The sequence below is a fragment of the Mustela lutreola genome, chromosome 1 (assembly GCF_030435805.1).
Source record: "Mustela lutreola isolate mMusLut2 chromosome 1, mMusLut2.pri, whole genome shotgun sequence".
Lineage (NCBI taxonomy): Eukaryota > Metazoa > Chordata > Mammalia > Carnivora > Mustelidae > Mustela > Mustela lutreola.
Window position 1 is genome coordinate 82,970,455 of NC_081290.1, and position 15,419 is coordinate 82,985,873.

The 15,419-nt window shown below is 36.2% G+C and overlaps 1 protein-coding gene across 3 annotated transcripts in view; it reads right to left on the bottom strand.

The window, feature by feature from the left end:
* The window catches only part of ABHD18 (abhydrolase domain containing 18), a 51,953-nt gene that overhangs the window by 11,152 nt on the left and 25,382 nt on the right, over nucleotides 1-15,419 (bottom strand). For 2 of the 3 annotated variants that reach the window (XM_059168874.1, XM_059168877.1), the window contains 4 exons: nucleotides 14,617-14,642; nucleotides 6,140-6,278; nucleotides 3,981-4,070; nucleotides 3,230-3,331 (listed from right to left, as the gene is read on the bottom strand). In XM_059168874.1, the coding sequence (XP_059024857.1) occupies nucleotides 3,230-3,331; nucleotides 3,981-4,070; nucleotides 6,140-6,278; nucleotides 14,617-14,642 (357 nt within the window). The remainder of the gene's footprint in view (nucleotides 1-3,229; nucleotides 3,332-3,980; nucleotides 4,071-6,139; nucleotides 6,279-14,616; nucleotides 14,643-15,419) is intronic. The other variant, XM_059168879.1, reaches the window with a different exon arrangement.

Genomic DNA, 15,419 nt, shown 5'->3' on the forward strand with positions numbered 1-15,419 from the left:
GTCACAGAGGTTGTTCCCTGCATTCTCCTCTAGGATCTTGATGGATTCCTGTCTCACATTTAGGTCTTTCATCTACTTTGAGTCTATTTTTGTGTATGGGGTAAAGAAATGGTCCAGTCTCATTCTTCTGCATGTGGCTGTCCAATTTTCCCACACCATTTGTTGAAAAGGCTGTCTTTCCATTGGACATTCTTTCCTGCTTTATCAAAGAAAGATTAGTGCACCATAGAGTGGAGGCTCCATTTCTGGGCTTTCTATACCATGCCATTGGTCTACGTGTCTGTTTTTGTGCCAGTACCATATGTCTTGATGATTATAGCTTTGTAATACAGCTTGAAGTCTGGAATTGAGATGTGACCAGCTTTGGTTTTCTTTTTCAACATTCCTTTTGCTGTTTGGGGTCTTCTCTGGTTCCATACACTTTTTAAGATTATTTGTTCCAGCTCTGTGAAAAAAAGTTGATGGCATTTTGAAAGGAATTCATTGCATGTATAGATTGCTCTAGGTAGCACAGATATTTTAACAATAATTGTTCTTCCAATCTGTGAGCACAGAATATTTTCCCATTTCTTTGTATCTTCTTCAGTTTCTTTCATGAGTACTCTATAGTCTTCTGAGCACAAATCCTTTGCCTCTTTGGTTAGCTTTATTCCTATGTATCTTATGGGTTTTGGTGCAATTGTAAATGGGATCAACTCCTTAATTTCTCTTTTTTCTGTTTCATTGTTAGTGTATAGAAATGCAACTGATTTCTGGCTTTAGGTTTTATTTGCTGTTCTTTCTCCATCTCCTTTAGATTTAAGGTTAGGTTGTGTATTTGAGACCTTTCTTATTGCTTGAGAAAGGTTTGTATTGCTAGATACTTCCCTCTTAGGACTACCTTTGCTGCAACCCAAAGGTTTTGAACAAATGTGTTTTCATTTTCATTTTTTTCCATGAATTTTTAAAATTCTTTTAATTTCCTGGTTGACCCATTCATTCTTACTAGGATGCTCTTTAGCCTCCATACATCTGCATTCTTTCCAAATTTCCTCTTATAAGTGAGTTCCAGTTTCAAAGCATTGTGGTCTGAAAATATGCAGAGAATGATCCCAACTTTTGGTACCAGATGAGACCTGATTTGTGACCCAGTATGTGATCTATTCTGGAGAATGTCCTATACATGTACTCAAGAAGAATATATACTTTGTTGCTTTAGGTGGAATGCTCTGAATATATCTGTTAAGTCTGTCCGGTCCAGTGTGTTATTCAAAGCCCTTATTTCCTTGTTGATTTTCTCAGGGAGAGGGTGTTAAAGTCCCCTCCTATTATTGTATTATTATTCAAGTGTTTCTTTTTGTTATTAATTGGCTTATATTGGCTGCTCCCATGTTATGGGCATAAATATTTACAATTGTTAGATCTTCTTGTTGGATAGACTCTTTAATTATGATAAAGTGTCCTTCCTAATCTCTTATTACTGTCTTTGGTTTAAAATCTAATTTGTCTGATTTAAGGACTGCCACCTCAGCTTTCTTTTGATGTCCATTAGCATGATAAATAGTCTTCCATCCGCTCATTTTAAATCTGGAGGTGTTTTGGGGTCTAAAATGAGTCTCTTGCAAACAGTGTACTAAGGAGTCTTGCTTTTTTTAATTCAATCTGATACCCTGTGTCTTTTGATTGGGGACATTTAGACCATTTACATTCAGAGTAACTACTGAAAGATACGAATTTAGTACCATTATATTAGCTGTAAAGTCACTATTTCTGTATATTGTCTCTGTTTCTTCCTGGTCTATGTTACTTTTGGGCTGTCTCTTAGCTTTAAGGATCCCTTTTAGTGAAGATCACAAATTCTTTTAGTTTCTGTTTGTCCTGGAAGCTTTTTATCACTTTGTCTATTTTGACTGACAGTGTAGCTGGATCAAGTATTCTTGGCTGCATATTTTTCTCATTCAGTACCCTGAAAACATCAAGCCTGTCCTTTCTGGCCTGCCAGGTCTCTGCAGATAGGGCTGCTGCCAATCTGATGTTTCTGCCCTCTTATTCCAAGCTACTTTCAGGATTTTCTCTTCAGCTCTGAGATTTGCAAGTTTCACTATTATATGTTGGGCATATATTGATTTTTGAGGGGAATTCTCTGTACCTCCTATATTTCGATGCCTGTTTCCTTCCCCAAATTGGAGTTCTCCACTATAATTTGCTCCAATATATCTTCTACACACCCTCCTCTCTCTCTCTTCTTCTGGGATCCCAATTATTCTAGTATTATTTCACCTTATGTTATCACATATCGCTCAAATTCTCCCCTTGTGATCTAGTAGTTGTTTATCTCTCTTTTTCTCAGCCTTTTTATTCTCCATTGTTTGGTCTTCTATGTCACTAATTCTCTCTTCTGGAGCTCATTTATCTCAGCAGTTAAAGCCTCCATTTTTTATTGCATCTCACTAATAGTCTTTTTTATTTTGACTTGATTACATTTTAGTTTTTTTAGTTCTCCAGAAAGGGATTCTCTAGTGTTTTCTATGCTTTTTTAAACCCAGGTAGTACTTTTATAATTGTTATTCTGAACTCTAGACCTGACATCTTACCTATATCCATACTGATTAGGTCCGTGGCAGTCAGTGCTGCCTCTTGTTCTCTTATGAAGTTGAGTTTTTCCATTTTGTCATTCTTGCAGAAAGTAGTTGCTTCTCTATTTGTAGAGTTGCAGCTATTGTTTTCTTAGAACTCCAGTTGACTTCACAGGTGTTCAAAATTATTTGATAGCTATCTAGCTGAATTCCTGGGACCAGAAGAAACTCAGGTCTCCAGCTTCTCTGCCATTGTGGACTATCTAGGTGGTCAATTTCTTTTATCTTTTTAAAAAATTTATTTTAAAAATTTTATTAATTTATTTGAGAGAGAGAGAGAGAGTGAGTGTGCATAAGCAGGGGGAGTAGCAGAGGAAGAGGGAGAATCAGGCTCCCCACTGAGTAGGGCTCAATCCCAGGACTCTGGGATCACGACCTAAGCCAAAAGCAGACACTTAACTGATTGAGCCACCCAGGTACCCCTGGGTGGTCAATTTTTATTCTATTGGTGCAAGCCATACATTTGCATTGCATGTTTTTTTTACATCTATATTTTAAAATGAGGAATCTTAAAAACTAGAAAGCACTACTGCTTTTTAACAAATTTAAAAAACTGAGTCATTAAACACCATCAATTTTTCCCCCCAATTTATGCAGACATTAAAAATACTTACTCCACAGTATTCAAGCATGTGAATAATTTCTTCTTCATAAACTGTCTGTGTATAATACTGCTTTTCCAGCTCCCTCCAATTAATCGATTTACTTAGAACACCCTGAAATAACAAACTGTGTTAAGATCAAATAATTCCATAAAACATTTTGTCCAGTAATTTTATTATTAGTATGCAGAAAAGAATAAACATAGCAGGCTTGAAGCGTCCTATCTTTAGAAAGCCCTGCTTGCAATGTTGACTCTTGATTAGAGTCTGGAACCTTGACAAATAAACAGTTCCTAATCCCAATACACAACTTTCTAAATGACAAAGTGGGGCACTCTCCCTAAACTTCTTGTACAATGTAGTTTCTGCTGAACATGTACTTTTCATCTGGAATTTTGGTACATGTGAGGCAGAGAGTGCCTAAGTGACTGACCCCTGATTACCCTGGGCTGCCAGGATCAATTGAGCTTCTCACACGTACTATCACAACACATTGCTGGATGAATTAAACAAATCATGTAAGATTCCAATGGATGGTTATACCTGATTTCCTCTGGATTTTGCCCCATGTGCCTTCTCCCTTTGCTGATTCTTTTGTATTGTATCCTTTTGATATAATAAGTCTTAGTCATGAATCAGACTATATGGTGAGTCCTGTGATACCTTCTAGACAATCAGCAAACCTGGAGGTGGTTTTGAGAACCCCTAAACAATTAATTTTAATTATATATATCTACTTAAATATTAATTGCAATTAAATTACCGTAGTGAAGACCCCAGATGCTGTGGACCAAGACAGACATGGAATCAATGGCATGGGCTTAGGCCAGTTGGATACCGCTAAGGAAGCCATCTGCAAAATGTTTAACAGTCAGTTAGAGAGCTTCTGTTTAAATTTCTATTCATTAAAATGAAAAGATTTATTATTAAGAAGTAGTCTGGGTAGTTCTTGGTGAGATAAGATATGAACACAAAATCTCTAAATACGTGGGACATCTAGTTCTCTCAGTAGAACACAGGACTCTTAATCTAGGGTTGTAAATTTGAGCCCCATGTTGGGTATAGAGAGTACTTAAAAATAAAATCTTAAAAAAAGAATCTCTAAATACTCATGAGAATGTCTAGCAACCTTCTGAAACTGCCCAAATCACAAATTCAATGACATACAACTTCCCCCTTAGAAAATAATAAATGTTGTAAAATTTTAAATCATCTCAAAACCCTTCATAGAGAACTACTTTCTACCGGATAAAAACAGACCAAACAGACTGAAATGTAGATGCTGGGGAGCAGGCTAATGATATTCATTACCTAAATGATTTGCACAGATACAGCAAAATCACAACTATAAAACCTTAGACATTTGGGGCTAACTGCAAAATGCCAAGAATTTGGTGAACTACAAACAGATTATATAGGTGATATAAAGTAATGTAATGTGTGTGTTTAGAAAAGGGAAAAGTTATTTTTGGCTAAAGGAATAAAAGAAGGCTTCATGAACTGGCTGTCCCTCAGGGGAAATGAAAGATGAGATCTTGTCTTCCATATTAAAAAAAATGGAATGATCATTGAGATCAATGTCTTCCATATTAAAAAAAATGATCAAAGACAAGATGGTGAAAAAGGAAACAGTGGAAAAGCAGGTAGGAAAACAAGCCAATATACTTTAGTTTGGCTGGTCAATAGGGTACATATAGCCAATGAGGTGGGAGAGATAGGTCTGGAAAGATGGGACAGTATCAGATTAGAGGTCCCTTTTGCTCTGTATATAATGGGAAATTAACAAAGAGGTCTGGGCAAAGGAGCAGCATTGTCCAAGAAGTGATTTAAGGAAGCCAAAATGATAGCAATTTATAGGATTGATTAGAGCAGGTAAAACCTGAGGTAGGGAAACCAGTATAGGAAGTAATTCAAGTGAAAGTTATAGGATCCCAATCTAGGTCATAAAAGTAGAAACACTACTAGGTAGTGTTCAAGTTCATGGTCTAATAGTTCTTGCAAATTTTAATCAGTTTTTGAACTTAATTTTATAATTCAAATGACTTACCAAAAACTTGTTTCTTTCTAAATGTACTGAGTGGCTAATATGTCCAGGTAACAAACTAGAGCATATTTCTGAGGCCTCATTGAACCAACTGCTTCATGGAGAGAATAAACTGCTAAACAAGTAATCACAGTGCAGTGAAATAAGCACAAATGAGAGATGAAATATGGTCTGAGGTTAGGCTAAGAGTCAGGAAGAGCTTCTCACAGAAAGTAAGCTCTGGACTGGAACCAGAAGGGCAAACTGCTATTTTGGCTAGGAATGAAAGGGCCCCTGAGGGTTGCTAGCACCTGGCATAGCTACCCCAGTACAATAGCAAGCCTTTGGCAGATTTTAAATGGGAGAGAACAGAGATGAGATTTAGAAAAATCATTCTAGTAATGGTATGAAGAAAAACTTAGAAGAATATTAATGAGAGAAAAGACAAGCGACAGAGAAACCACTTGAAGGCTGTTTTACTACCCTCTAGAAGACAAAGTAAAACAGGCTGGTGACTGTGGGCATAGGCATAAGAGATAAATTAAAAGTATTTTCCAAATTTGCTATCTTTGCCAATTTAACAGCAAAATAAGGTATTTGCACTTGAGATGTAAAAAGTTAAGTTTTATAAAAATTAGTTTTATTATTTTTATTTTTTAAAAGTCAACTAACAAAATATTAAATCCAATATCTGAGCTATAACTGTGAAATAAGTAGTACAATGTCTACATAAATCATACCAAAAAAAACCCAACAACATTGTTAACTGGAAAAGCTTGAAACCTATTTCCAAAACTAAAATTAATTCTCTACCTGAAGTGAATTTTTAAAATAACTACATTCTCTAGATTTTATGAACATAATCACAATGAAATATCAGTTGAAATTAAAAGGCTTACATGTCCTCCCATGGATATTCCGGTCATTCCTAGAGGTCCATAACCCTCTCTCTCTAGCCAGTGCAAGAGAGCAGCAGATTCTAAAACAAGAGCTCCTCCCATCACAAAAAGGTCAGACACGTTTTTTAAGCTGGACCTTCTACCCTCACAAGACAAAAGAGAAAATTATTTATGCATTTACATTTTAATATAAGCAAATTTACAACAGGTAGCCAGACTTCATGTTTTTCTTTTAAAGGATGAGTTAGCTAAGTAAAACAATGGAATAAATCGATGGAATTAGAGTGCTAACATTATTCTACAATTAATTAAAATTTATTTTTAAAAGGTATAAATGCTCTCTATCGAATCTTTTTTGAATTTCAATTATTTAGCTATTTTAAAGCCCAGGAAATCATATTTATTTGATAGCATTTAAAGAAACTTAAAAAAAAAAATTCATAGTTGTTCCTCCCGTTACTACAATAGAACTTAAAGCATAAACATTTTTTAAAAGCAATGTAAAAGGATTTAACCTAACACTCATGTATTTCCAAAATCTTAAATATGCTGCTTATTTTTCACAAAATATACAATTTATGAATATAATCAACTAGAAATTTTTTCTGATTTTTGCATGTAGTATAGTTAACATACATAATATTAGTTTCAGATATATATGTGTGTGTATGTGTAAATATATGTGTGTGTGTATATATATATATATACACGCATACATTTCTCAGTGCTCAGCATGGTAATCGTAGTTGCCATCTGTCACTATACAATGTTATTACAATATTCTTTTTTTTTTTTTAAAGATTTTATTTATTTATTTGAAAGAGAGAGATCACAAGTAGGCAGAGAGGCAGGCAGAGAGAGAGGAGGAAGCAGGCTCCCCGCTGAGCAGAGAGCCCGATGCGGAACTCGATCCCAGGACCCTGAGATCATGACCTGAGCCGAAGGCAGCGGCTTAACCCACTGAGCCACCCAGGCGCCCCTGTTATTACAATATTCTTGACTATATTCCTCATGCTCTACTTTTCATCTCCATGACTTATTTATTTTATAATTAAAAGTTGATCCGAAAAGTAATCTTTTATTCAAATACATGTTTTGGTTAACTTAAAGACCAATTCAACTAGAATTTCTTGTTCTTAGAAACTAATTTTAAAAGTAAGTACACCTCTTTACAAGTACTTAAATGATCTTCTTTGGGGGCATCTGGGTGGCTCACTCCGTTAAGCATCTGCCTTTGGCTCAGGTCACAATCCCAGGGTCTTGGGATTGAGTCCTGCATCAGGCTCCTGCTTGCTGTTCTCCCTCTCCCTCTGCTTGCTGTTCCCCCTGCTTGTTCTCTCTCTGTCAAATAAATAAATAAAACCTTAAAAAAAAAAAAGAAGTACTTAAATGATCTTTTTAAATTCTAAAACCATTCTTACACAGGCATATGTTATTTTATTGCACTGTGGAGATTCTGTATTTCTTAGAAATTGAAGGTTTATGGCAACCCTATGTTGATTAAATCTATTGGTGCTATTTTTCCAACATGATTTCCTAACTTCAGGTCTCTGTCACATTTTAGTAATTTTTACAATATTTAAGACCTTCTTGGTTATTGTATTTGTCATGGTGATCTGTGATGTTACTGTTGTAAATGACTTGGGGCATCATGGAACTGTTCCCATGTAAGATGGCAAACTTCATGGATAAATGTTGTATGTATTCTGACTGCTCCACTGACTAGCTGTTCTTCCCCTGTCCCTCTATCCCACCTTCCTATTCCCCAAGACATAAAAACCTTGAACGTACACAAGTTAATAACTCTACAATGGCTTCCATGTTCAAGTGAAAAGAGAAGTCACAGATCTCTCACTTTAAATGAAAAGCTAGAGGATCACCTGATTGGCTTAGTCAGTAGCGCATGTGACTCTTGATCTTTGGGTTGTATGTTTGAGCTCTATGTTGAGTATTGAAATTACTTAAAAATAAAGTCTTAAAAATAACAAACAAATAAATAGAAATCAAAAGCTAGAAGTGATTAAACTCAGTGAGGAAGGGATGTTAAAAGCTGAGATAGGCCAAAAGCTAGGCCTCATGCAGCAGTTAGCCAAATTCTGAATGCAAAGGAAAAGTTCTTGAAGGAAATTAAGAGTACTACTCCAGAGAAGACACAAAATAGAAAGTGAAATAGTCTTCTTGCTAATGCAGAGAAAGTTTTACTATCTGGATAGAAAATCAAAACAGCCACAACATTCCCTTAAGCCAAAGCCTATTCCAAGGCAAGGCCCTAACTCTCTTCAATTCTATGAAGGCTGAGAAGGTGAGGAAGCCACAGAACAGTTTGAAGCTAAAAGAGATGGTTCGGGTGTCTGAGTGGCTTAGGCGGTTGTGACTGCCTTCAGCTCAGGTCATGATCCCAGGGTCCTGGGATCTGCATCAGGCTCTCCGCTCTGCAGGGAGCTTCTTCTCCTTTTCCCTCTGCCTGCTACTACTCTGCCTGTGCATGCTCTCTCTGTGTCAAATAAATAAATAAAATCTTAAAAAAAAAAAAAATAAGAGGTTGGTTCATGAGGTTTAAGAAAGGAAGCCATCGGAGTGCCTGAGTGGCTCAGTTAGTTAAGTGACTGACTTGATTTCAACTCAGGTCATGATCTCAGGGGCCCCAGATTCAGTCCCACTTCAGGCTCCACATTCAGTAGGGAGTACACTTGAGATTATTCTTCTCCCTCTGCTCTTTCCCCCCATTCTTGCCTGCTCTCTATAAAATAAAATAAATCATTAAAAAAAGGAAGCCATCTCTGTAACATTAAAGTGCAAGGTGAAGCAGAAGGGACTGATGTGGAAGCTACAGCCAAGTTATCCAGAAGATCTAGCTAAAATGATTAATAGTGCAGCTACACTAAACAACAGATTATTCCTTTCCTTTCCTTTTTTTAAAAGATTTCATTTCCTTTAGCAAGAAAGAGAGAGAGCACATGAGTGGAGGGAGAGGCAGAGGGAGAAGGAGGAGAGAATCCTCAAGCAGACTCCCTGCAGACTGCAGAGCCTGATGCAGGGCTTGATCCCATGACCCTAAGAGCATGATCTGAGTCAAAATCAGAAGTCAGACACTTAACCAACTGAGCAAACCTGGCATCCAACAACAGATTTTCTTTCTTTTTTTTGTTAAAGATTTTATTTATTCATTTGACAGAGAGAGAGAAGAAGAGTGAGCACAAGTAGGGGGAGCAGCAGAGGGAGAGGGAGAAGCAGGCTCCCCGCTGAGTAGGGAGCTAGATGTAGGGCTTGATCCAAGAACTCTGAGTCCACGACCCAAGCCGAAGGCAGATGTGCAACTGACCAAGCCACCCAGATGCCCCTCAATGACAGACTTTCAATGTTGAAAACCAGCATTCTGTTGGAAGAAGATGCCATCTAGGACTTTCATAGTTAAGAGAGATGTCAATGCCCAGTTTCAGAGCTTGAAAGCAGGGGCTGACTCTTCTTAGGGGTTAATTACAGCTGGTATCTTTAAGCTGAAGCCAGGGCTCAGAGAACTATCAAGAATTATGCTAAATCTACTATGCCTTGCTCTATAAATGAAACAACAAAGCTTAAGCAACAGTGCATCTGTTGACAACATGGTAATGGAGTATTTTAAGCCCACTGTTGAGGCCTACTTGCTCAGAAAAAAGATTCCTTCTAAAACATGACTACACTGCACTGACAATACATGTGGTTACCCAAGAGTTCTGATGGGGATGTACAATAAGATTAATATTTTCAGGCCTGCTAACACAACATCTATTTTATAGCCCATGGGTCAAGAAATAATTTTGACTTTCAAGTCTTATTATTTAAAAACTGCATTTCAGACAACTATCATATGATCTCCCTGATATGAGGAAGCTGAGAGGCAATGTGGGGGGTTTGGGGATAGGAAAAGAATAAATGAAACAAGATAGGATTGGGAGGGAGACAAACCATAAGAGACTCTTAATCTCACAAAACAAACTGAGGGTTGGTTGGGGGGAGAGAGTGGTGGGGTTATGAACATTGGGGAGGGTATGAGCTATGGTGAGTGCTGTGAAGTGTGTAAACCTGGTGATTCACAGACCTGTACCCCTGGGGCTAATAATACATTATATGTTAAAAAAAAAAAAAAAAGAAGAAGAACTGCATTTCATAAGGCTATAGCTACCATAGATAGTGGCTCCTCTGATGGATCTGGGCAAAGCGAATTGAAAATTTTCTGGAAAGGGGTCACCATTCTAGATGCCAGTAAGATCACTTGTTATTCACAGGAAGAAATAAGAATATCAGCATTCACAGGAATTTGGAAGAATTTGATTCCAACCCTCATGGACGACTTTGATTTTCAGTGGAGTAAGAAACTGCAGATGTGGTAGAAATAGCAAAGGAACTAGAAGTAAAGCCTGAGGATGAGACTGAACTGCTGCAATCTCATGATAAACCTTTAATGGACAAGGAATTGCTTCTTGTGGATGAGCAGACAATGCTTTCTTGGGATAAAATCTAAACCTGGTGAAGATACTGTAAAGATTGCTGAATGACAACAAAAGATTTAGAATATTACATAAACTTAGTTGGTAGGTCAGTGGCGGGGTTTGAAAGGATGAACTCCCAATTCGGAAGTTCTATTGTGGGTAAAACGCTATGAAACAGCATCACATGCTTCAGAGAAATTGTGAAAGAAAGAGTAAATCGATGTGGCAAACTTCATTATTGTTTTAAAAAATTACCACAGCCACCCAACCTTCAGTTGGTGGTGACCTTTATCAGTCAGCAGTCATCAACATTGTGGCAAGACCCTCCTCCAGCAAAGATCATGCCTTGCTGAAATCTCTGATAATGGTTAGCATATTTTGCAATAAAGCTTTTTTATTTTATGTTATTTTATTGAAGTATAGTTGACACACAGTGTTACATTAGTTTCAGGTGCACAACATAGTGAGTTGACAAGTCTGTATGTATGCTGTGGTCACCACAACTGTAGCTACCATCTGTCACCACCATATAGCACTGTTACAATACCAATGACTATATTCCCTATGCTGTACCTTTTATTACTGTGACTTATTCATTCCATAACTGGGAGCAACATATTTTTTTAAAGATCCATTTATTTTAGTGAGAGAGAGATGGGGGGCAGCGGGAGATGGAGAGAGGCAGACTCCCTACTGAGCAGGGAGGCCCAATACAGGGCTTGATCCCACGACCCTGAGATCATGATCTGAGCCAAAATCAAGAGTCAGATGCTCAACTGACTGAGCCACACAGGTGCCCCAGCAGTATTTTTAAATTAAGGTATGTACATTTTTTTTTAGACATAATGTTCCTGCACACTTAACAGACTACAGTATTGTATAAACATAAATTTTATAAGCACTCGAAACCAAAAAATTAGTTTCAGTTGCTTTACTACAATATTCCCTTTACTACAGTGGTCTGGAACTGAACCCACAATATCTCCAAAGTTTGCCTGCATAGTGATAAAAAAATACTATCTTATTACTGAAGTGTCCAAATTAGAATCTATCTTCAAATCCTTAGTTCACCTAAAGACATATGTGATTGGCTTCTGAAAGAAAGCTTGTCAGGTGTACAAAAATTCATTTTATCAATGGTTATTATATGTAAATGTAGAGTGATTATACACAAACAACTAGGTGTCATAAGAATGTCAAGTTTTGAAAAACAGGAATTCTGGCCCCTAAAGAGCTTATATCTACTGTCCTACCACATCCTCTCGGAGCTCTAAGTATTTAAGGCAGAATTTATGGAAACTCTGTCAAAACAGATCATACATGTGCTTCCTCATAAAAAAAGCCTATGTATCCTTATATTTGTTTGTTTTCTTCATTCCAATTTTCTATTTATTATCAAGTAACTGCCCTGATTATGTATTTTAGCCCGATATGGAAGTCTGAATTCTCAGATACACCTCAGTTGTTTTTGTTTTGTTTGTTTTTTGTTTTTTTTTTTAGGATTTTATTTAATTTAGGGGTGCCTGGGTGGCTTAGTGGGTCTTAAGCCTTTGCCTTTGGCTCAGATCATGATCTCAGGGTCCTGGGATCGAGTCCCGCATCGGGCTCTCTACTTGGCAGGGAGCCTGCTTCCTCATCTCTCTCAGCCTGCCTCTCTGCCTACTTGTGATCTTTCTCTATCAAATAAGTAAAAAAAAAAAAATCTTAAAAAAAAAAAAGATTTTATTTATTTATTTGGCAAAGAGACAGCACAAGCAGGGGAGCAGGAGAGGGAGAAGTAGGCTACCTTATTGAGCAGGGAGCCCAATGTGGGGGTTGATCGCAGGACCCTGGGATCATGACCTAAGCCCAAGGTAGACACTCAGCTGACTGAGCTGAGCTACCCAGGCACCCCTCAGTTCACTCTTTTATATAGCAGTTACTGATGTGGGGACAGTTGTTATTTGTACCAGTGGACCCAGTTTCAAAAACTTTAAACACTGAAAATAGACATAAGATGTCTTTTGAAAAGAGATAAAAAATAATTTTTTATTACTTAAATTGTAAGTCATTTCTTAAAATGAATTACTTGAAAAATCAAGTATTATATTTCTTGGATATATGATATGTGATAGAATATTTTATAAATATGATTCTCATATCAATTCCGTGTACAAGAAATTATATAGTATTTCCACTTTATAAATGAAGTAGATAACAGATAGTTAGACCAAGGTCATACAATTATTAAGTGGCAAGTTACGACCGCAGCTTATGTCTGTATGACTCCAAAGTCAAAGTCTTTCCATTAAACCCATGCTGCCTCAAACTACAACTCAAGAAACTCTTTTGGATTTTTAAGCACCAACAAACAGGGTAAAAATGACATGCCTAGTTCTGAATTCAGAAATTGGTTCCAGGGGTAAGAGTTCTTTTTTTTTTTTTTTTTTAAGATTTTATTTATTTTTTTTGTGAGAGAAAGAGCATACTAGCAGAGGGAGAAGCAGGCAGGAGGAGAAACAGGCACCTCACCAAGCAAGGAGCCTGAAGCAGGACTTGATCCCAGGAACGTGAGATCATAACCTGAGACAAAGTCAGATGCTTAGCCGATTGAGCCACCCACGCATCCCCAGAGTAAGAATTCTTTATTTAGCTTGGACATTAATTTTCACATTTCATAAGGTTTATTCTTTCATATATATAAAAATATATATGTGCATAAATGTGTGTATGTGTGCATGTGTGTGTGCATATGTGTGTGTGTGTGTGTATATATAAACATTTTTTTATACAAATAACAACTGTCCCCACATCAGTAACTGTTATATAAAAGAGCGAACTGAGGGGTGCCTGGGTAGCTCAGTCAGCTGAGTGTTTGCCTTGGGCTCAGGTCATGATCCCAGGGTCCTGGGATCAACCCCCACATTGGGCTCCCTGCTCAATGGGGAAGTCTACTTCTCCCTCTCCAACTTCCCTGCTTGTGCTCTCTCTCTTTATATATTCTTTTATGTATCTATACATATGGAATATATATATATGGAACTTCTTTCCATCTCCATTGCCATTCCTTAAAGCTGCTTTTTCCCCCCTGCATTATTTCAGTAGCTTCCTATTTCATTTTTCTGCTGCTACTCTTGTCTCAGTAAACCAAAAGGAGCCTTTAAAAGCACAAATCAGATTATTTCTCTGCTTAAAGTCCTCCAAATGTTTCCAGCTGCACTTATAGCAAAATTCAACACAAATGGCTCTTCATAAATCTGGTCCTTGCCTACATTTCTGAATTCATCTTATACTACTCTCTCACCTCAAGCTTATATCAGACTTTTCATTTATTTGTCCCTCTCTGAAGTTTCCTCCAGGTCTTTACCATGGTGGCTCCTTCCCATGTCCTCATATCTAATACTTTTCCAACTCTGTACTTACCCTCTATTATTCTTTACTTGATTGCCTGGCTTTATTTTCTTCATGGCATTAATAAATATTCAAAATCATCTTATTTATTTTTATCTATCTCCCATTCTAGAATATAAGCTCTATGACAGTAAGGACCTTGTTTTTTTGTTGCTAACTTCCCAGTGTCTCAGATCAAACATTTATTCAATGAATCAAAACCAAACACAATACACAGATTATGGAAACGCAAAAAAATTGCCTTCAAAGTTCATCATTTTAAAGACCAAAAAGAGATTAGACTACCTACACCACAAATTGTAAGAATAAAGAGTGGCATTTAATTTTACAAAGTAAATGTACTTTAAGAAAGAAAATGTTTTAATACTTCTTCAGTTACCACTTACAAATAAAATAGATCTTCCATCTATTAAAAATTTCTATCTCTTTATCAAACATTTTAATTAAAAAAGCTTAAAATAGAAACTTAGATCAACATTCCTACCACAGTTTTATAACAGAATTTTTTCCCCATATAACATTTGCAAGTAAAACTTAGAAATGATTAACTGAAGACTAACAAAAACTTTAATTTAATTTGGTATAAAGACTACCAAAGTGAAGGTGAAATATACTTACATTTGGTCCTTGGGTTTCCTGCAGCCATTTAAGAATGTGGGTCAAAGAGAAAGTTTTAAAATAATTAAATATAGTCTGTGTCTCAAAACACATTAACTTAAGCAACATAGCTACATCTGAATTTGATACTGAAATAACTATTTAATATTTGATACTGATATATTTTGATTTGATATATTTGATATATATCAAATATACTGATATATATTTTGATTTGATACATTTGATCTGATATATTGATATAAATATTTGATACTGAAATAACTATTTTTTAATTATCTCAAATAGGCTGTTGAGGAGTTCTCTGGTTTTTCAACTTCATTATTTTTTTTCTTTTTTAAAACAGCTTTATTGATATCACATATCATACAATTCATCCATTTTAAGGGTACAGTTTAATATGTTTAGTATATTCACAGGGGTGTGCAATCTCCAACTTAATTTTTAAAATGAAGCGTTTTTTTTTCATTTTTAATGTTAATTATAGAAAATCCAAGAAATATAGAAAAGCATATTAGAAGAAAAACTACTTCATCTGCAGACAACCATATTAATATTTTGGTGTATTTCCAGTATTTTTTCCTTATGCACAGATTTTTCTTTTATGGACTTTATGTTTTTAGGTTTTTTGCATATCTATGTCATACCACAGAGTTCTGTTTCCTATTTTTGCATTATACTTTTTATAAATTACTGTAAATTTTTTAATAATAACTAACCACTAAATTCACTGAATGTTTGTTATTTACTAGGCACCATTCTAGATAGCATTAAGTACTTAATACTAGGAGTAATTTCAGAGA